Source organism: Artemia sp. Qi Xiang Cuo, chromosome 8 (genome assembly GCF_049724085.1).
Source record: "Artemia sp. Qi Xiang Cuo chromosome 8, ASM4972408v1, whole genome shotgun sequence".
Lineage (NCBI taxonomy): Eukaryota > Metazoa > Arthropoda > Branchiopoda > Anostraca > Artemiidae > Artemia > Artemia sp. Qi Xiang Cuo.
In genome coordinates this window covers 32,785,162-32,806,880 of record NC_142801.1, presented here as the reverse complement: position 1 = coordinate 32,806,880, position 21,719 = coordinate 32,785,162, and the positions used below count along the sequence as shown (strand labels likewise).

Here is a 21,719-nt window from a genome sequence, read left to right as displayed (position 1 = left end):
CTAAAACTGAGGATTAATGAAGTGGTCTAATAAGTCTAACTAAAAATGAACAGAAATTACCTTAAACATAAAGATTACGCTTTAAATAGAACTTTTAAAACTGGACATTGGTAATTTTTGAATCAATTTGTTTAGTTTTTAAACAACACTTTAAAGTAATGAATATACAAATGATTTGCCAGCTGCATTTTTATGCAATTGAAGGGAAATTTTAAAAAAGGATGAAGTTGAAAGTAAGGATACTGATGTAGTATTTTTAGACTAGTAAAACTATATTGATTAATTAAGATTGATTAAGCGTAACAGACGCTCTGGCCTTCGGAGGGATAAAGGGACTGGTGGTCCCACTCTTATTTGCGGTAATCTTTTTTTTGTTTAAAAGTTGGCTTGAATATTCATTTAAATTTTTGTTCGTTATAGGTGTCGCCAATTTATCCATGCTAGTATCTTTTATTTTCAATTTTGAGCTTATTATTCCTTTTAAGTTCTTCTCGTTTCGGGTTTCATTTATCTAACCATAGCAATGTCGGTTCACACAAAGTTTTACTTATTATATGACTTCATGTATTCTCGTATTAGGTTTTAATACACCTTTTTCATTTATTTTTGAAAAGTTTTTTTTTGGAAAACAATTTCTGTTCGGTTTCAATTGACAATAGCTAGTGGGTTAATTGCATGGAGGTTTGTAATTTTTTCTCAGTTTTTCACTGTTGGATTCAGTTTCTCAATTTTTCAACTAAAAATTTGGATTAAAGCGTACATTTTGAATATTCAGTAAAATTCTGGTGCATGCAGGGTATAGACATTTTCAAAGTTAAGCCTGACGGAATTCGTCATTATGGATTTCTTGTGTTTCTGGGCAGGGTCTAAAGGATTGTTATTTAAATATACATTCGTACACAAATATTTATCTCTTTTATCGACACATTACTCATAAGTTTATTGGGTATGAAATTATTAGTTTTTTTCATGAAGGTATTTACACTCATGCATGGTCATTAATCAGAGTAGTTTTAATATCAGTAGAAATATGTGATGCAGAAATAGACTGGAAAATTTACTGGTGAAATTTTCGGACTAATTCATGTGCATGCTTCACAAAATTCCAAATTGTCTGGCAAGTATAAATAGCGCATTGAGACGAACATATACTTGGTTTTCAGGTTCTACGCAAAATTCTTAAAACATCTCAAAAGTTATTCTTCTCATTTATTATGCGACTTGAAATTAATTATTCAATTTCATAACCCCTTCAGAATAAGTGGACTTATTGGTGTTTGACCCAATATTTTACAGTCAGATGAGTTTTGCAATGGATATCGAAATTTTCACAAGTTATAAATATGGCTTCCTCAAACAATTTTTTTTTTTTCTGAAATCCAACTAACTTTTTTTTTATATTTTCGCAATCCCATCTTTAAAGGACTAAACACTACAATATTTAAGTCCAGAAATTAATACTTTGTCGAGATAAAAATACTACATATTGAAAATTGGATATTTATACTTCCAATTCCCTAGTAGCAAATAGCGACCGAGTTCACTCTTCTTGCATTAACTATTGTTTGTTGTCCTTGTATTTTGTCCTATTTTTAAGAAAACTTAAAACACACAACAAAGAATGAGGAGAAATAATGCTTTATTTGGACAAAGATTTCATAGAATCAATATGCTCTTACTGGGGCTCTTATGTCTTTGCAATCGAATGGGTAGAGAACTGGGCATCGGAAGTACAAATCCTTAAGAGAAGAGCCGTCAAAACATTTATGAATGGCAGGACAATAGTAGGGAATTCTTGCATAGTTCCCTCTGTATCTATAATCTCCTCTTAATCCGTATTCATAGCTTGCTGGCAATTGGTTTACATATTTGCTAGGTAAATTGTATGCACCAATTTTGCCGTCATCTAACTGGGCTTCATCTGAGCCAAAAACAACAGCAACAAGGCTAAGAAAAAGGAAAATCTGAAAGAAATAATATAAAAATTAGTTGTAGACGAGACGAGCAGAAGAACTATATTTGTTAAAACAAGAAACACACGATACCAACTAGAAGCTATTAGGGGGCAGGATGAGACTTCTGTTTGCTAGAGAAGAAGGGGTCTAGCTCAGTGAGAAAAGTCAGCTAGTTCAGTGTCGAAAAAGTAAGTATATATTAATTATCAGATTGCGCGAAGGAGTCTGGACATCAAGCTATTCCTTTGGTTATGCCATTGTAAAGTATTGGTTCTTGACCGGGAGTTTAAACTGAAAATTAAACATTTCAATGGTATTTGATAGAAATTGATGTTGTCCAAAGGCTGTCAAATTTTTTTTTAAAGATGTGACCTTACTTTTCCACGCCTTTTTAATTATCATTATTACAATATAATTGAATAATTATTAGGCTTAATAAACTAAAATAGCTTTATTCACGTACAAAATTAAAAGTAGAATTTAAACATTTTTTAAAGTATGCTTATTTGTTTTATCTTTTAATTATTGCAACCACAGCATAATTTATCATTTTGCCGTTTTTGTCACCTTGGTGCATTTTAGACATTTCTCACTTACTTTCATATTGATTTTATTGTATCAAGAGTGCCGTTCCACAGCGACTGAAGATGCCAATGTTTTTGATTTTTCAAGTTGAAATTAAATAAGGAAAATAATTAAAGATTTAACGACTTTTTTTGCTACAAAAATCTTTATTTTTCATGGATAAGAAAAATAAACCTTCCACAACTTTTCGGAAGAACCGGGGGCATTTTAGTTTTAACCCATTGAGTTCTATGTATTGTACAACTTGTTATTTCAATCAAATTGACAACAGAATTTTTTTTTTTTACCTATAGTTGTTTAGTTCAATCTAGTAACTTCTACGCAGTTGCACATATAACAGTTTTTTAGTTAATCAGAAAACTAAAACTCAATGGAATTTTCAATTTGAAGCAGCAAAAGACGTAATAAGAATTTTAATCAATGGAGTTCTTTAATAGTACTACGATGTTGTAGATAAATCAGCAATTATTTCATTGTACTAATTCTTTTCGTGGAAGATATTCGGGGACTAAATACCAACAAAAAATCCAAAAGCAGAAATACACTGTTTGCACCAAGTTTTGCGTTAGCTTTCTTGCAATTCTTCTATTTTATTCCCCTTTTTTCAATAGCAAAAGGCTTTACATTTTGAAATAGTTTTCCTTTAATGCTTTAAAACAGACATTGTAAATACATGGCCTTTTAGAAAATATTTCAAGGGAAACACAAAATCTACTTTATTTCCCATCAAGGTCAAATTAAATTGCTAGCACAGGTTCAGTTGTTTCTACCCAGCCTTCTAGTTAAGCATATTTGGAGAAATCTACAACAATACGAACATTGATTTGAGAAATGAACGTTGTTCTAGTTCTGACAAAGCTTCCAGAGTAGTTAATTAGAGGCGAAGCTAGGGTTTTGAGTTAGGAGGGAGGGGGTATAAAGAACATTGCGAAAAAACCGTCCAGTCTGCCGATAAATGCGGACACCTAAGCTAAATTAAGATACTAAAAATGCCCAAAACACCCAAAATGCCAAAGACATCCAGGATATCAGCACTATGTGTCAACACCTTGGAACTTGGGGGATGATGGGACCCCCCCCCTTGTTCCTCCCCTGCAGTTAATATTTTCAGTCATATTTCTTTGTCAGACTATATTTAATACCGTCTCTGAACACTTACCCTCTCTATGTTTTTCTCTCTGGAATTGCATATAGACTGCAATCTAAGAAATGCTGAAGCGAAGTAAAAGAAATATGATTTTGAATCACCAATTCTTACACAACATTTATTAAAAAAAAAAAAAAACTAACCTCACATTTTGGGATGTAGATTATAAAAAAAAAACCATAGAAGTCATTCTCATAATGACTTTGGTGGTGAAAACATCGCAATCTTTACCTTCTGCCATTCAAATGCAATGGCGTAAATTCACGACAATTTGCGCCATTCCACGAAGCGGGGTAAGATATATTTTTTCCAATATCTAAGGGGGGGGGGGTGATTTTTTATTTACTCTATGAAAATACGAAAAAAAAACCCTTTTCTACTGTTCAAAGCTTAAAAAAAAGTACGAATTAGAACAAACAGCTTTCACTAATGGATTCTGCAGCATGACCTTGGTCTATATCTCTTTCAGTAATCCAACAATTTCCCACCCACCTAAATGGATGTCACTGTAATTGTTCTTGGCAGTAACATTTGCTTCAAAATGACATATACTATATTTCAAATTTTTAGGAGTCGAAAGGGAGAAATTTATTGAGATTATTTAAACTCAGTCGGTTTTTAGCATTAGGCCAATAATGCGAAAAATCTCAAAGAAAGATTTGATCTAAGACTACAAAAAGATTTGGAAAATTTGAATAATTTTTGACTTTTTGACAATATGAAAAATCTGAGATACTTGACATAAATTTCTATCTGTGCCTAATTTAACGGTGCTCGCAAAATGCGCAGTATCTTAGTACCAAAATTTCATCTCCAGTGATTAAAGTAATGTTTTTTTTTCTTTTTGTAATTTCAAGTTCGTACCAAATCATTCAAATAGAATGGTGTACAAATAAAATAAATAAAAAAATCATTTTACGGACTGAGGCAGCCTATCCCCCCTAGAAACTTTAATTTTTGGGGGCATTTTCTTACGCTTAAAATATATCATAATACTTTTAAATCAATTAAGTAGCGCTATCTATAGCTTAGAATTTCCACTTACTTTCATGATCATTTTGAAGTATCGAGAGTGCCGTTTCACAGCGACTGACGATTCCAGCGTCTCCGATTTTCCAGCTTGACAATCCATAAGGAAAAATATGATCTTTTTTATGATAAGTTTAATGTACAAACTGTATTATTAATATTCCAGCTTCCTTGAAAGATGTCAATTAAAATTGTGAAATCAGACATTTCTTGGAAGATGTTCATCAAGGTAATATTTTCGCTTTTCATAGTAGAATTACTGCAAGAAACCTCAAAGAGTTTTTAAGGAACTCTTATGCAAGTTTGTTTACATAAAAGCGAAAAATATCTATTGGATTTTTGTTTCTCTAATTTCTGGAGTTTCAAAGACAGAAAATATTCGTTGATTTTCTTTTAATTGCTTTACACGATTATACGCTTTGTATATACACGATATACTTCATGTGTAAAATTTTATAATACTCGAAAGCAGTTAGCAGTTTGTTTGATCCTTAATGTCTAAATAAAAAAATAAAAAACAAATTTAAATCCCCGCCCCATCTCTGTGGAAATCTTATTATTGAAGCATGTCCTACCCCCAAGAAAAATATCTACAGGAAACTTTGTACAGGGTGCTTATCGAACAACCGATTAAATACAAGCAACACAAATCGTTGCTTTTACAAGATTAAATAAAAAAAAACAAGTTTTCTTTAACTGAAAGTAAGGAGTGACATTAAGACTTAAAACGAACACAAATTATTCCGTATGTGCCTATTGGTATCAAAATTTCGTTTTTTAGAGTGTCGGTTACTATTGAGCCGGGTCGCTTCTTACTTACAGTTCGTTACCACGAACTGTTCGATGATTATCAAATTTGTGTTTTTCGATCGTGTGAATTAATTTGAAACGGGGAAAAATTGCCTTCGAGGGGAACTCTTTAAATACTTTTAAGTTTGAAAATACGATCATTGCTAATACACTGAGGGGAATTTGCTACGGGGGAATTTTCCTTGAATTTCCTTTCTTTGGAGATCATGCAACGCGCGATGGGTAAACTAGTAGTTCTTAAAAATAAACAGTCTATTCCTTATATCAATAACATAAAAAATTCTATTGCTTCAAAAGCATATACTACTTCGAACTGGACAACACTTTAATTTATTGAAAAAGATATGTTTAGAGCAAAGATTTTTAGCATGATTCGTTTTAAAATTTCTCCCCTCGAGCGAATATTACTATGTCTTTGAAATGTGTCACAGCCAGTGGTGGAGTTGGTCAAACTTGTGGCCTTCCCTCACAGCTGAAGATAGTGCGCCTTTCCACCACTAGTATCGCATGATATGGGATTTTGATGCTATCGGTGCTAAGATGTATTCTTGAAAGTAAGCAGGTTTCTGTAATTATTTAATGTAAGTTATTTTACTTGTAAATATAGGAGCAAACGGAGAGTTCCTACAAGTACTCAATTCACGAAAAAAAAAAAAAATCAACAAACTTTTTCTAAAATGTGCAAAAACTTAAATTTTAGGTTAAATACTAAACACGTTTTAAATCTTTCTTCTTGAAATCACTGTGGGCTGAACTTCATTTTTTCCTCTGTTGCGGCAACTACCGCAACCATCAACCAGAAAAGGGTTTCTGTTTTAGATACTCTATGGCAAATAAAACCATAAATTAATATTAAATCAACTGACTTTAAATTACAATCAATTTTTTGCTCTGGTTTTGATCATTTAGTTACATTTCCCTGAAAGTTGACAGAAAACTTTAAAATACCACGAAAAGTGTAAGTGAAATAAGATTGTTTGAATTGCTTAAGTAAATATTTGTACAACCATACATATCTTGTAAAATAAAAAAAATGAGATAAAAAAATTAAAAAGAAAAAAAACTTGGATGAAAAGGCAGAATAACATTAGTTAAAGAATATGGCACCAAACAGCTGAAGATGGTGTAGCCAGTCTTTCAGGTGTACTTGTTTTCAGGAGTCAACGGACTGTTAATTTTTGAATTTTTATGTGCGAAAAGTATTTTACAATTTTACTAATTAGAATTGCTTATTTATTTTCACGGTTCAAAGTTGCAACACTGATGAAAATATAGTACAGCCATACAAACTTCATAATTTTGAAACCACCAAAGGAAAATCCTAGAAAATCCCGATTTTCAGATATGAATGACCTAAGATTGTCCAGGGGGTAAAAGACGTTTTCATTTTGATGCTCCTGCTAGTTCAACATAAAACTAAAATTCAAACTTATTAAACATTAACTTTTTAAATATATATAATAAATTTACTGCTCCCTCAGACCTCCAGCACCCATTTTCGATTCTATAGCTGAGACCCGGCATGTGCGTGGTGAGGGTCCTTGAATCTTCCCCCAATATCTTGATATTTATTACAGTGTATTTTCTATATAATTTGTGCATATTGTTTTGTCTCAAGAATCACCCCCCCCCCCCAGAATAAAACAAATCCTCCATGCGCGCCTGCTTGGTCCCGATGTTTCCTCAAATTTAGGCTAGTAAAAACAAATCAGCGGACAGCGATGACCCAGAAAAGAGTAAGTGGCACTGCAATATTTGGTACTGAAAGGGATTTCTAAGTAAATACTGACAGAAGAATCGAGAAATGATAAAAATAAATTCCAGAAGATTTTAAAAATGGAATACTCCGACAAGCTTGACATTAAGTCAGACCTATTATTTTTTATTCTGACGCTTTTATTCTTCTTAAATTTCAATATTGAATAAAATTTTTTAGGTTGAGCATTTCATTTTAACGATATACTATTTGATTGAATACTTTATAATATCTCAAGCTTAGGCCGTTACAACTAAGGGGAGAAAAGGGAGGAAGTAGCACATATGACGGTTCTTGATTAATCAAAAGGCTTTGTTTCTTCATTTTTAGTATTATTGGAAACACGTATTCTCATAGCTAGTTTTGCCCCTTTTATCACCCTTTACTGGTAATTCCTGTCGGTTTCTATTTTGAGTTCTCGAAATATGACCTTACCTCACATCTTAGTCCGTTCAGAGGTCACTTTAGTTCCGTCAGAGAGTAGCCCCCAATCTTCCCTCAAGTAGGCTACTCCATAGATGTCCTCCCACTCTGGTATCAGACTCGTCTGAAAGGCTCTCCTGTCACGTTTGTATCTCCTTCGGAGCGTGTTCTTTGGTTTACCTCAGTGATGAGTGCCTTCCGATTACCAGTGGAGGAGCATTTTTGGAAGTCTATGGTCTGGCATGATTTTTGAAATTTTTTGAAAGTGGTATTATTTAAACTGAAGGTAATCTACAATTAGAAAGCTATATACGTACTGATAATATCCGCTTTCTAAATATGGTCAACTATTTTCAACCGCTCTTTATTTTCCTCTCACGATGAACCTACTTAAAAACTAATCATGAATACAATGAAAATAATAACAACTAGTTATTCTGGGCCAAAGGTACCAGCCGTGGCTTGCATTCCCGCCTAACCTGGGTGGATGCGGCAGGATAATGGTTCTAAATTGTTTTCAGATTTACTCCTACCTTTTCTTAAGGGTAAATTCAGTGGTTTATGGAACAATGTTGTATCTGGGGAATATTGGGGTCTAGTAAGGGCTAAATTCCCTTATAATTAGTCATTACAGGATAATGAATAATGCTAGCTCACAATTAAATTAATGATGGCGCAACAAACCTTGAATAAAAAGAAAGACAGACAACCGACACAGTCTTCAATAACAGAGAAGAGGAAATTGGAATATAAATAGAAGAATAAAAATGTTGAGCTTGCTGCCCTTCAAAGCAAATCCGTATCTGCAAGTTAGTGAGATTAAGAAAAATGACAAAGTATTTTTTATCAATCTTTCGGAAGTTTTAGGGGTAATTCCTTTTTTTTTTAGCTCGGTATGTAACCTTTCTTTAGTTTTTACCGATTACGCATTTATAAAGACTAAAAAATACACAATAATCTAGTAACTGTAGAAACTTCAGTGAAAACATAACAAACGCCAACTTGCTCTGAACTTTGAATATTAACAAGAATATTATTCAAAAGTAAGAAAATTTTAATAATGATTCGTATACTAACGGAATCCTTTTGCCAACGATCCTATAGTTTTTGTTTGAATCCAATTTGACTGGATTCAATACAATAGTTTACTTTGAAACACGCCCCATCCTCAACCGTACAAACAAATACCAAAGGAATTCTGGATATTTGCTCCACGATATGGGGCCTGCTCCATTGACAACTGGGTAGTAAATCTATAATCTGAACAGTAAATATTACGCTCATCAATTGTAATTGTTACGACCTTCAAGGTCACGGAAATAAGGGTTGACTGAAAATCAGGATCATTTGCTTATAAGTAGATTGTAAAAAGGTTGATTGCGGGTTAAATTTTGCTGTTACAAAGTTTGCAGTCCAACAATCTATTTTTATAGAAATCTTTGTTCCACTGGTAACTCGAAATCTTGTTTTAAGAATCTGATTTGTCAGTGGAAAAGACCAATGATTGGTTACCTGGAAAAGATCTCTCATCAATTGACTAACAACACTTCTCGACTACAGACATTTGTAACAAACCTAAAATAGAAAACACGAGAAAATAACGCAATGCCCTATTTATTGATGCCAATTTTTCATTCACGACGTTCAACTTTAGCGAAACAGCTTAGTAGTAGGTTTCCTGTTCTAGAACGTTAGTTGAAAAGATGACTACTTAGGAATTCTCAATAATATATCTGTTCCTGTCTTTGACTATTCGCGTTATGTCTGTCTTTGACTAATTGTGTCATTTTGTTTTAAAAGGTTGCTTTCATCCTGGCCTTTGTCGCTCTTGCATCTGGATTCCAATTAGGTCGATATGGCGATCGAAAATATCCATCAAACAGCTACTACGGATTTGGTAAATATAGAAATTGCTGTCCAATGATGAACAAATGCTATCCTGACCCAAGTTATTACGATTACTGCCCTTACAGTGAAGTGAGCACAGGTTGTACGTACCAGTTTGATGCCAGCAACTACGAATATCCCAAGCCACAAATATACAAGTTTCCCTCCTATAAGCAACCTGAGCCACCGGTTTATAATGCCGGCCATAATTAATCAATTGAAGTGAAAAAAAAAAAAAAAAAAAAAAATCGAATCGTGATACTAGTCGAAGATTTTGCTAAAAAACAAACAAACAATATATCCAGTGACTCTCAATAGCTGCTTCGTTAGGTTTTGCAAAACTCTTCTTTATTTTTGTATTTTTCTCTTGATAAGTATATACTGTGGCTCCATATATTATCTAATGTTATAGATTACTCATCGTATGTTTATTTAAACTACAAATGGTGTAACACGCCGGGAACAAACACGGATTCAATGGGCTAAAAGTCTCAATCAATACACCAAATGTAGAAAGTTCACCATTGAGCATCTGAATGGGCTGAAATTTTGCGGACTTCGTCCAGTTGAACTTCTATCATAGGCAACATACTAGCGTAGAGTTAGTAAAGACCAACGTACTCCAAAGTATTATTATAAATTTTCTCCCCACTCAATAAAAAGAAAAGATGGTCGCAGAAACTTTGAGAAGCACTCATTCGGTCAGAAAGTTGTAGTGCCCGAGTCCTAAGACTGCAAACTATAGCTTAAGAATCCGTAAGTAGATTCATCATTGTTTGTCTTTATGAAAGACTAAAGTTACAATTGTTACAAGCAGTAAAAATACTTAAATATTCCATATAGGAAAAAACAACAACATGCTAACCATTTAGCCTACAAGAGAAACTGTGTTGAAGCCTCACTTTAAGAAAAGGTAAAATTTCAGCTCCTCCTTAATTCTATGGAATGGTACAGAGACACGACCGACACTACTGGCGAATCAGTTTGAACTAGTGTCCCTGTTTCTTTCAGCAACTGTATTCTATCCTTTATGGCAAACAATACGACACAAACTCAACCTTGATGACATAAATTGATTATGTGTAAAGTTACCAAGCAGTTAACTATAAAGCTATTTAAACAGTAACGAAAAAGGGGAAGGAAAGAGGAAACACTCTGAACAATGCCACTTAACTGGAATGTGGTCAAAAATATTTGTTAGTTTAGAAATAATTAAAATAATTACAGCTTTTTTGCAATCAGACGGCAAACCATTTAACCAGTAACGACAAAGGAGAAGGAAAGAGGAAGGACTCTGCATAATGCCACTGAACAGGAATCTGGTCATTTTTTCGTTAATTTAGAATAACTGAAAAAATTACAACTTTTTTTGTAATCAGATGGCAAGAAAAAAAACGGAAAAAAAAACGAAAAAAAATGAATTCTTCCGTTAAGGAAATGTAAAGGGGACGCGCACATGGCAAAAAAAAGACAAGACTCTGATGTTTAAGGAAATAAATTGTGACCGGTATTCAGGGCAGGCAAAAACTCGTACAAGATGGAAGATTTTTGGGATTACCAAAAGAAGAAAAAAAAAGAAAAGACAAACACTTCAGCTTTAACATTTATTTGTCTGTATTACAGAAAAACATATCACAAGCATTGTCTTAGAAAGGCATTCCAAGAAACATGGTACATTTGACCTAGTTCGTAAGGAATAAATCACGAGGAATGTTTACTTGCATATACATCAGGATTGGTCAACGATTTCTAATATCACGATGAATCTATAAATATAGGGATGCAAAAAAAAAAACAAAAAAAAAAAACAAAAAAAAACACTAAATTGAAAATAATATGGTCAAAAGAATAAAGAGAGCAGGGTGTAAAGATTGAAGAAATTAGAAAAGATTGAATAAATAAAAATAGTATCTTTTGTCCACCCGCAACAGTGCCAAACACACTAAGATGAGAGCCTCCAGTTGGTGCTTAAAAATTGGTAAGTTTCAACCTGCTTATCTTCAAACCCTGTTCCAAGGTTTTTTTTTTATATCTTTATTAGTAATTTAGAAAATAAGAATAATTTAAAAAATAACAGGCCACAAAGTTTTGTACTCTGTAGCTCAAAATGAACGAAATTTTAGTGAAAGGCACAAGAAACATAAGGGTTCACCACAATATTTTCACCGACTATACACTAAAGATTCATTTAAGACAAGTTAACGCAGTGGTCCTCGGCCAATATAAATTGTCAACTATGGTCTTGAACATCAATAAAATGATGGCCGTAGGTTGTTTTTTGGCTCAGGTCCATGCTAGCTCTCATATAATTATGAAAAAATATTTGGTTTTAACATTTTCTTCTTTTTTTCTGGTAACTGTTAATCAGTTTTTAAAAATGTCAAGAAACTAAACATAAGAAGAGCATTGTCACATAATCCACACGTTGGATGGGCTAGACAAAAATGGTTCATGAAACCATGCAAACCACTTCAGCTTCTTTTTTTTATAGTTTTAAATAAGCTACGTAAACTATCATATATCTTATTCAAATTCATACTAAACTGGCAAGAAAAATTATTCACTATGCAATAATCTTCCTTTTACTATGATTGGAAGGAACTGTATTTCCTCTGTCTTTGTTATTTTTAACCTGTTCAATAGCCATTTTGATAATTAAGCATCGATTCTCAAATTTTAATACATCAGAATTTGTCACCCTGGTGAAAAAAAAAACCTTACACAGTAGTAGCGTATTGAAGCAAGTAAATAAGTCCATTTTAAATAACTGAGAGGAAAATTGGGAAAAAAGACATATAGAATCAAAGTAACAAGAGCCAAGAGCTAGTGAAATAGCACAAACTTAGGGCTTCTAGTTGATGAAAGATAAAAAAAAGGTATAAATACTAAAATACAGAATACCAAAAAAACATTTCTAATAGTAGGATCACACAGCTTCGTCAGGGGTTTTACTGCAGGTACAAACGCTACACGTCCTCCTGTTAAAACGCATGCGCTTCCTATCACACGACAAATTACAACCGGAAAAGTTGTACAACATAAGAATAAAAAAACAACTGAAAGTAGAGATGTTAACTGCATTTTTCGTTGCTAGCTTAAATGAGTTATCTAAAAAATATAACTAGCAAAGTTCACTGAATAACACTTCAATTCTTTTTTCTGCTGATCCTTTCGCTACTTAAAAATATATATGCATCCAACATGACTCAATGATGCATTAAAATGCATTGCGCTTCTTATTTTTTTTTTTTTTTTTTTTGGCATGTCTCATCAATGTAATACTGGGAAACGAGTATGTGTGACCCTAGGATAAGGCCTTGTTCAGATGACAGTCATAAAATAATATGAGCAAAAAGAAACTATGTAAAAATAAAAAATAAAAAAGCTGCAAATTTAAAAGTATTGTTTAGGTGAGGCAGTCTTATAATATTAATCAAATAGATTTATGAAAATTTTTTCGTAAGCATTCTATTTTTTGTTTTGTAAGCATTCTATTTCTTGTACATAAATTTGGTTTCTTCGGTGAAATATTTTTTCTCTATCTTTATCTGGAAGCAGTATGAATGTATTTTAGACGTCACATACAGACTAAGCATTGAAGTTACCACTGTAGAAATTTATGTACGCGTAGATACAGTGAAAATTCATTTGAAAATTCAGAAGTTAAATGGGAGAATATTTGCAGAAGATAGCGCAAGTAATAAAAATTAAAAAATAATCTTTGTTCATAAACATTCAAATATCAGCTCTCTCACAGAATTCCTCTAAGTCAAGGCTACGCCTAAAAAAAAATGTCCCTTTCTAAAACTATACTCTTAAAAAAAACATTAATATCACACAACTGTCCTAAGGCTACTATAACCAGAAAAGGTCAATGTATTTATCACATTTTGAGACGGAAGGGATCTGTAGCAGGTTTCTGTTCGCGCATGCACACTTGCAACAGCAATAGACAGGCACTGGACCCATTGTTCTGCATCTTTCTTGTCTTTGGCTTTTAACGTAATAGACTTTTCATCGGTGAATATCTCAAACGCTTTTGGTATTGATCGCCGATCACGAGCTACTTTGACGCTTCGTACCTCGTGAACTTCTATTTTAGCTGATTGTTGTCCTTTTTTCTACGGTTGAAATAAGCAAATATGAGTATATGAGTAAAAATTAATAAAAATTTCACAAAAATACAAAGAATCTAATTTTAAATAACATAAATGCATGGAAATCATTCCAAGCCCAATAAACAAAAATTTGAAATATACAGTAACAGGAAAAAAAGCACTGTACGCAAAAACCTGCTTAAAAAAATACTAAGAACATCTTGGTCACACACTGCTGTGTCAAAATCCTAAGATTCTTGTAATATCAAGAGTCTCCTTGGGTCTTGATCCATTGGTCACACTTGCAGGTACATGTGCACTTCATAAGAAGTAGGGATAATTGACAATGATAGGGACAAAAATTCTTTTAATAACTTCAGATCAAAAATGACCTAATAGAAACTGCAACTGACACTGATTGATAGAGTCAGTTCCCAATATAACCACTTTCAAAGAAAATGTTAAATGGTCAAATATTTAAATAATAATTTAATAATAATATAATAAAATGCAACTGCCTAATAATAGTTTGTAACTTCGAAAACAAATTTCACCAAAATTTTGAAAGGGCCTGAGACCCCTTGGAAATGGTAGAAAACCAAAATAGATATTCCCCCACAGGAGTAGTCTCGTCCTACGACCCTTATACACAGATTTACAATGCCCCATTTTGAAAACTACGCCTCGGCAGACATGAAAAACAACTGATGATCTGCAATAAAACTACGGCACTTAAACATAAACACCTTTATGATCTGGTAGAGATAGTAACCAGGGCTGTCACTCCACTAGAATGGATGATCTATTTTTGAGCAAAAAAGTACCATCGGAGGTTAGAATTATCTTTATGACTATCATGGTAAATAACTTAATAATGCTTTTGCTACAGAGCAAGGCCATCTAAATAGCCCAGGATCTTTCGGAGTTGGGAACTGACAAAAGCTTACGTTCATTACATGCGTTTAAATCACTACTGAGTTTCGTCTTTAAACCGTTGATTTGATGCTACATTCAACAGATTAAAAAAAAAAACATGGCAACCATGAGTCTCAGTTTTACTTTTCTTCCTATAATTGCTTTTGAATTATGATTCAAACTTTTCAACAGAGTTTCAAATTTTCTGCTGGAAGTCTGTAGTATTTGAGGACTCCTTTTCCATTAGTTTATTGGATTGAAACCAATTCTTCAATTTTGGTGGTTTTAGCTTTTCTTTTCTTGCTAATTTTAAGCCAACAGAGGTTATGTTCCATTTTGACAGGTCGAGGATACAATGTTGTAGCCTGCATTTCAGTAGGGTGCTGGACAGTAGCCTGCTGTGGATAAAGTGTCTTTACCGTTTTCATGACAAAAAACTATCTTTGGCAGTTCGAACTAAACGGACCTTCAAAAAAAGACACTGAAAAAAATAATAACATATATCGTTGGCGACGCATATGCCTCAGTACTGTTTCTGTTCTTTTGAACCAAATCCTATTTCATACTGTAGAATCCTCCATGCGTTTTAAAACCTCAAACTAAATTTCGTGTTGAGCTCTGAAGTTGGTTGACAATAATATTTTGGAAAATTTGTATTTTGTTTTGTGTGTTTGCGTGTAAAACTTGTTCTTTTTTTAGAAAGACAATTTTTAGACAAAAGAACAATTCTTTTTATATGTAATGTGAAGGTATTATTTTTGTAAAATCAACAAGTAAATACAGTTCAAATGATAGACAAATTATACACAGCTCATACACACTGGTACTGACAGCTTTTACTTCAGTTAATTTTTTACCAAGTAAACTATTGATCTTTTAGTATTTTTCTGTCAGATTTTCATATTCATAATCTAAGTAGCAATTGGCTTTAAATGGGGTCTACTTTTCATTTGCTTAGCGATCTAATTAAAAAACCGTCTAACAATCATACAAGATTTCTTACAAGTTTTAGATGATTTTTGGCATACTGTGGAATCAGAAAAGAAAAATTAACGAATCTTGGGCTTTGGAAATCAACGTTTTATCCATATAAGATCACTGAGCTAACGACAATGTCATGTGTAAGTAAGTAAGTAAGTATGACGGGACTAGACCCTCAAGGTACAAACAGCCGGTGCTGATCTCCGTTTCGTGGCCCTTCAGAAAGGAAGTGCAATGGGGCGAATGGGGCAGCCACCCTGTGCCTTCGCACACGCTTCCTGTTTACCCAGATTTCTCCAGGTACCCATTTAGAGCTTCGACTCTGGCTGAGCTTACAGAGTCACGCCACTTACCCCCGTCCCAAACCAAATAATCGGCAAAGCCAGGAATCGAACCCGTGCTCCTCGGACAAAGGATTCCCAACCCAGCACGCCAAACACTTAGCCAGGACGGCCTGTCATGTGTGCATTGTCATATACCACAACCAACAGTGGTCAGCAATACCAAGTAGGTTGAGTGATTTCTAATGCTGATACTAAATCATATTGATTATGCCTTATATCTACTTCCACAGAGATCTCACTTTACTCAGACCAGTCACTGATATTACTCCAATGGAAAATTCCACAAAATGAGATTATCTGTAGACCATTTCGCTCTAAATCGATCAAAAACTAAGGGTACAAATAATTAACGGCCTAAGAATTTATATTCAAATTCGAAATATGTCCAATGAAAAATAAGAAGTCAACGAACATTTTGAATTTTCAATTAAGGCTCATCGACGCCCGTGGTCCACATCTAAGGGGAATTCGACTCTCCGTAAAGTCATATTAGACCATAGTTTAAAAAATCATTTGAAAAATTCCAGCTAATTTGGTTTAATAATAAATAACTTTTGAATGACCCCTTTAACAGAAAATAAGCTAATTATTACTAAAAAATTGGTTCTAAGACATGTGTCCCATTCATCATTGTTTTTTTTTTCTTTTTTTTCTTTCTTAGGAGTAGCTAGCTCAATAGACTTAAGGAATGAAAGTTATTCTGATTTCAGAAATAATCAATTATTTTCAAGTGAGTAAATTATGACCAGACTGGCTCCTTATTATTCTCAAATCAATTGGTAAAGTTTAAAGATCAACAATAGTTCAACAATACTATAAATCTATATCATTTAATATCATAACTCCCTTAGCCACCACAGTAAAGGTTCACACTCCAATACAGCAAAGGTCGAAGGGTCCGTGCTCTCTGGTCTAAATATATCAATTTAATCCACTTACCCTTTCTCGACAAGACAAGTTTGAACCGTTCAAAGAGAAATGTTTTGTGCGCCATCTACGAAAAAGCAGCCATTTAGACTTCTTTTCTTTCAAATCTCCCTCAATTACTGGACTATCTTGTTGAAGTAGGAAGTTGGCTGCTCGATCAGGGTGGTTGCAAAGAAAACAGCCCCAATGATGAGATATGCCATTGTATTCAAAGACATCAAAGAATCGGAATGAACGAAGTTCAGCAAACAAATTATCTTGGTCCTGAAAACGTAAAATTGCACAGCAAGGTTAATCAAGAATCACCAGAAATTGTTCTAACATCCAAAATATGCCAAACACAAACAGGAGAGGCAATAAGGAAATCTCCCCCGAAGAATCATTTGAGGGAGAAAATTGTTCGTGAAAAATGAGGTAGAATGTATACAACAAAAAGAAGAAAAACAGGGCTAGGGAGTATTGGGTTTTAGGCTCCCTTTTAAAACAGCTCAAGAGCAAGACATTTTTTCTCGAAACTACTTCAACTTATGCTCCTACTATATATGGCCTTACCAACTAATTTTCAGTGTTCACATGGCTATAGCTATTTTTAAAAATAAAAAATTGAAATTAACTGGAAAAATACCAAACTGGTAACCGTGTTTGTATATAATACAACATAAAACTAGACATAAGAAGGACAAACATATTTTATAATTCCTTATTCCTCTACTGTTGGAAAAAAGTATTATTTTTTCATCTTTTATTACCCCTAATTCTACTTCATAGTCCAGGCCAAAAGAAGACTTTTATAGAGTATTTGACCAACCATCCTTACGTAAATTTTCTAATAATGGTCCTAAACTTTTGGTTGTATGCCGCTAAGATATCAAAGTTCTCTGTATTAAGGTTAATACAACTACTTTTCAAAATTTTTCAAGTTTTGCTGAAAAGCTCCTTTCGCTTTACGTTAAAGTAGCTAGGAAGGTGCAGATTGTATGACCTGCAAGTATAGCCATCATTGAAGGGCACTAATAAATAAAAATAACACACCAATTCTTCTTTTTTTTTTACAATGGTGCGAGCAAACCCATAACACATATTGTGTTTTGTATATTTATATGACTTTAGGTCAAAAATCGATTTTGTAGCCCCCTATGCTAGTGACCGTTATGATGACGCGGTGAATTGCCGGATCATTAATTAAGACACAAATAAATTTAAATCTTTGATATAAATATCACATAAAAAAAAAGACGGCCAGTTTTTCTTCCACACAGGGTGGCAAAGTAGATTCCCCTTAAAGTAGCCTGTGGTTTCTCCATCCAAACTTTCTATGGTATTTAATCAAAGTGACCAGCACACAGCACCGTCTCATAGGGTCGAAGCTAAACTGCACACATTTTACAGGCATATAATTAAACATACCCGCACAAACATATACGTTAAGATAGCTCAATATGCTGCCACTATACTCTCAAAAGAATTCCAAACTACTTTAAGCTCAAGTTTTAGTTTAAGCTCAATTTTAAGCTATTCTTCGCATGGATCCCATCAATACTTGGAATTCTAACACCGTTCATATATGAGCAGCAAACCCAAAAACTGAAAGTTGGTTCGCTGTACCATCTCTCTCTCTCTTTCTCACAGAGCGAAATGTATTGGCAAAAGAGAGTCCCCCCCCCCCCAAATAAAAAATCATCGAAACTGAATATACAGCAAAGTTCGGACACAAGAGCAGGAACCCCCCCCCCACCCCCTCAATGTCAGACAGTTGGTTGCCATCATGTGGTTCAAAGTATAAGCTTAAAAAACCTAACTGACTTTTCCTTTTATAAATCAGAGCTATCCGTCGCTTAGCCTGTTCATGCGTAACTCCTGAATAATCCCTACACAAGTTATATTGAGATATAGTCCTTACAGTTGCCTTATATGTGGAGAGATGGATGAGTCTTTGCATCCTTTTTTAGGGGAACGTAGGGAGCTGAAGGAGTTGTGCTATGAAATATTTGGTAGGGAGGTCGGGGGAGAGATTAGATTTTGGGAATTTTGAGAAGTAGGTGTTACTTAAATATAAATGATATTGGAAAGTTTGTCCAGGTAGGTATGAGGCATCGTGATGATTTTCATAAATATTCAGTTTTAGTGTCTTTTCAGTCTATGTTTGTTTGCTGTATGTGTAACTTAAATATAAATGATATTGGAAAGTTTGTCCGGGTAGGTATGAGGCATCGTGATGATTTTCATAAATATTCAGTTTTAGTGTCTTTTCAGTCTATGTTTGTTTGCTGTATTTTTTTGCTTGTTTTGTGTATATCACCATGGCCCAATTAGGCTTTTCGTGTCAATAAATCTATCCGTCTATCTATTCAATTTCAATCAAAATTTCTCAAAAAGATCATTAATTTCGTCAACTATAAAGAAGAAAACAAAAAGATACTGATCAAATTAAGAAGTCAAATCGCACGATCGGGGAACTGAATATCGATCAAAGTAAGCCACAAAAGAACTATTTATAATTATATTATAATGAAGAGCCCTTCTATAAGTATTGCATTTGACATCCTAGATTCTAGAATCTAGAAGTATTGAAGATTATAGTACAAGGACACGAAAGAAATACGTAAAGGAAAAGAGAAGTTGAAGGATTCATTAACTTCCCATTCGTTTGCGTGGTTGCTTTCCCTCTTTTTTAAATTGTTCACATTTTTCCATGTTAATAACTTTTAGCGTTTAACTTAAAATAAGTTCTGCATATTGGAATTAAGTATTACAAAAGGACTCTTCTGGCTTATCCATTGAAGTCAATCATCTGTTTATAGTTCATTTGGGTACTTTTGACAAAGGCCAATCATTAGTTACCGTTCATTACCATTGATAACATAAGATCGGTAATACTATTTTAAGATCAAGTTAATAGCATCTATGAAAATGTTCCACTATTTCTCCAAGGTCTTTCTAATGTTTACCCGGAAACACTAGCTGAGGTCACTAGTCAAGGACAGCTGTTTCATAAAGTAATATAACAAAAATAGACTATACGACTGATCACAGATGACGATAAAATATGGTTTTTCAAGAAAAGGAAAAAAATTGAAAAACTATATTTGAAACCTTCTAAGAAAAAAATACAGACACATCAGAACTTTAAGAAACTGAATGTTTAACTTTTCCTGCAAGATGGGGTACCTTTGAAAACGGAAATTTTAGGTTCAAATGTCACTGCATTTCCATGTTTTCGCTAATTTTCACAAACTACTCCTCGGCAAATGTTCCCTAGAACAATTCCTGTGTGCAGCCGTGTCTGAAGACAAAACAAATGTATAAAAATAGCCAAAGCAAAAAAATACTGCTGCCTTGTTACAATAGAAATGGTATACTTATTTCAATTCAAGATCAATAAAGGATTATTTGGGCAATGGTCCTTAATTATTAAAGGTTAATCATAAAAAAATACTTCATATCGCAGCGACCATCTTAGATCAAAACATAATAATATATATTTCGTGGATAGAGTTCAATTCCCACCAAAATTTTGGAGCTTGCTGATCACAAATCTCATGTTATTAGAATACCCTTTTTAATATTACTAACAGCGAATATAAATAAAACTATTTTACTGATTTAGTACAAATTCTAATTACTGAAAGACAGACTAGTGTTTTATTAAGTTGACATCAGCCCACTTTATAGGATTTTCAAGCCTTGAAATGGTTCCCCTCAGAAAAAAAGAAACAGTATTATTTAAAAATGAACAGCAGTTTTAAACTAAGGTTGCAAGACAAAACTAAATAGAAAAATTACTATTACTTTTCAACGTATGAAGTGCCAAATTAAGAGAAAATGTATTTTCAAGTAACACCAAATATTTTTTGTAGTCTCAAAAAATAGATTTTGTTTTTACTACCCCCTTCCCCCCATTTGGATAGCCACTAGTTGCCTGTGCGGTAGGGCTGCTCTCCGTGCTACAATTAAATTACCCTGACCCTAATATATATCTAGATATTAACTAGACTATAGCCTCTGGACATTGTTGTAATGTAGGCATTTTTTAAATAAATAAATATAATTGTTTAATTACTCAATTAAACAATGAGCTTTAGCGATTGTAGTGGATAGAAAGAACAATGGCCGGGAGCTTCAAAAAAGTGACAACATTGACCGTTCTTAAATTTTGCAGGAATGCTAGAAAGTTCCAAGGTAAGAAGACAAAAATGTTTTCTTGCCTTTTCCTATAACTGTGAGCTATGATAACATTACATGTACTATAAATTAATAATCAAAATATTTTTACACAAAACAATGTTCTAACTGATCTCACTTTTTGAAACAACTTGTGCATTAATTTCAGTTTGTGTCACTAAGCTAAAACATACTATACCTTTAGGAAAATACTTCATAATTTTATTTCAATTAACGATGAAAGTTAACATCAATATATATATATATATATATATATATATATATATATATATATATATATATATATATATATATATATATATATATATATATATATATATATATATATATATAAATATAAATCCATGAAGGATCTGCTTTGAACATGATTGATTAATTATACCTAAAATAACATATCAAAAACAACTTTTGCTACTTTGCAGATATAGGTTTTATTTGTATCGGTGCCATATTCGTATACCGAATTCAATCCGGTCAAATACCCGTTAAAAAGATTATAGCGAAAAGGTAATAGTACTAATAAAACAATAGACAAAATAAGAACAGATACAATAGAAAAAAAAACGTAGAATTAATTATATTGTCAGCCCAATGCATAAAAAAAGAAAAAACAAAACAAAGTTAACAACTTTATTATCTTATTTGGACCTTTTACAAAATACAGGACCTCTATACAAGGTG

The 21,719-nt window shown here is 33.2% G+C and overlaps 3 protein-coding genes across 8 annotated transcripts in view; 1 reads left to right on the top strand and 2 right to left on the bottom strand.

Annotated features, from left to right (window-relative positions):
- Positions 1-1,622: 1,622 nt before the first annotated feature.
- LOC148949340 (uncharacterized) lies at positions 1,623-4,886 on the bottom strand. 2 transcript variants are annotated; one of them, XM_089093370.1, is made up of 2 exons: positions 4,733-4,886; positions 1,623-1,964 (listed from the first exon to the last, which is right to left on the bottom strand). In XM_089093370.1, the coding sequence occupies exons 1-2, from the start codon at positions 4,817-4,819 to the stop codon at positions 1,665-1,667; spliced, it is 387 nt and encodes a 128-aa protein (XP_088949496.1). In that variant the 5' UTR covers positions 4,820-4,886; the 3' UTR covers positions 1,623-1,664. The 2 variants fall into 2 exon arrangements, with proteins under 2 accessions (XP_088949496.1, XP_088949497.1); XM_089093371.1 differs by lacking the exon at positions 4,733-4,886 and adding an exon at positions 2,553-2,683.
- LOC148949339 (uncharacterized) lies at positions 2,832-9,986 on the top strand. 5 transcript variants are annotated; one of them, XR_016142129.1, is made up of 3 exons: positions 4,985-5,013; positions 5,958-6,080; positions 9,506-9,986. XR_016142129.1 is itself a non-coding variant. In XM_089093368.1 (2 exons), exons 1-2 carry the CDS (start codon positions 3,885-3,887, stop codon positions 9,803-9,805), a joined length of 396 nt encoding a protein of 131 aa, XP_088949494.1. In that variant the 5' UTR covers positions 2,832-3,884; the 3' UTR covers positions 9,806-9,986. The 5 variants fall into 5 exon arrangements, 2 of the variants coding, with proteins under 2 accessions (XP_088949494.1, XP_088949495.1); XR_016142128.1 differs by having other exon boundaries at positions 4,990-5,017; XM_089093368.1 differs by lacking the exons at positions 4,985-5,013; positions 5,958-6,080 and adding an exon at positions 2,832-3,980.
- Positions 9,987-10,137: 151 nt separating this feature from the next.
- melt (ventricular zone expressed PH domain-containing protein melted) overlaps positions 10,138-21,719 on the bottom strand; it is a 100,707-nt gene continuing 89,125 nt past the window's right edge. The window contains exons 17-18 of the mRNA XM_089093367.1: positions 16,869-17,120; positions 10,138-13,713 (exon numbers count right to left, since the gene is read on the bottom strand). Of these exons, the coding sequence (XP_088949493.1) occupies positions 13,426-13,713; positions 16,869-17,120 (540 nt within the window). The 3' untranslated portion in view covers positions 10,138-13,425. The remainder of the gene's footprint in view (positions 13,714-16,868; positions 17,121-21,719) is intronic.

Coding starts and splice junctions, on each gene's coding strand:
- LOC148949339 (XM_089093368.1), top strand. CDS start 3,885: ATGACTTTGGTGGTGAAAACATCGCAATCTTTACCTTCTGCCATTCAA. Junction 3,981..9,505: donor GCGCCATTCCACGAAGCGGG/GTAAGATATATT, acceptor TTGTTTTAAAAG/GTTGCTTTCATCCTGGCCTT.
- LOC148949340 (XM_089093370.1), bottom strand. CDS start 4,819: ATGGATTGTCAAGCTGGAAAATCGGAGACGCTGGAATCGTCAGTCGCT. Junction 1,965..4,732: donor ACTTCAAAATGATCATGAAA/GTAAGTGGAAAT, acceptor TATTTCTTTCAG/ATTTTCCTTTTTCTTAGCCT.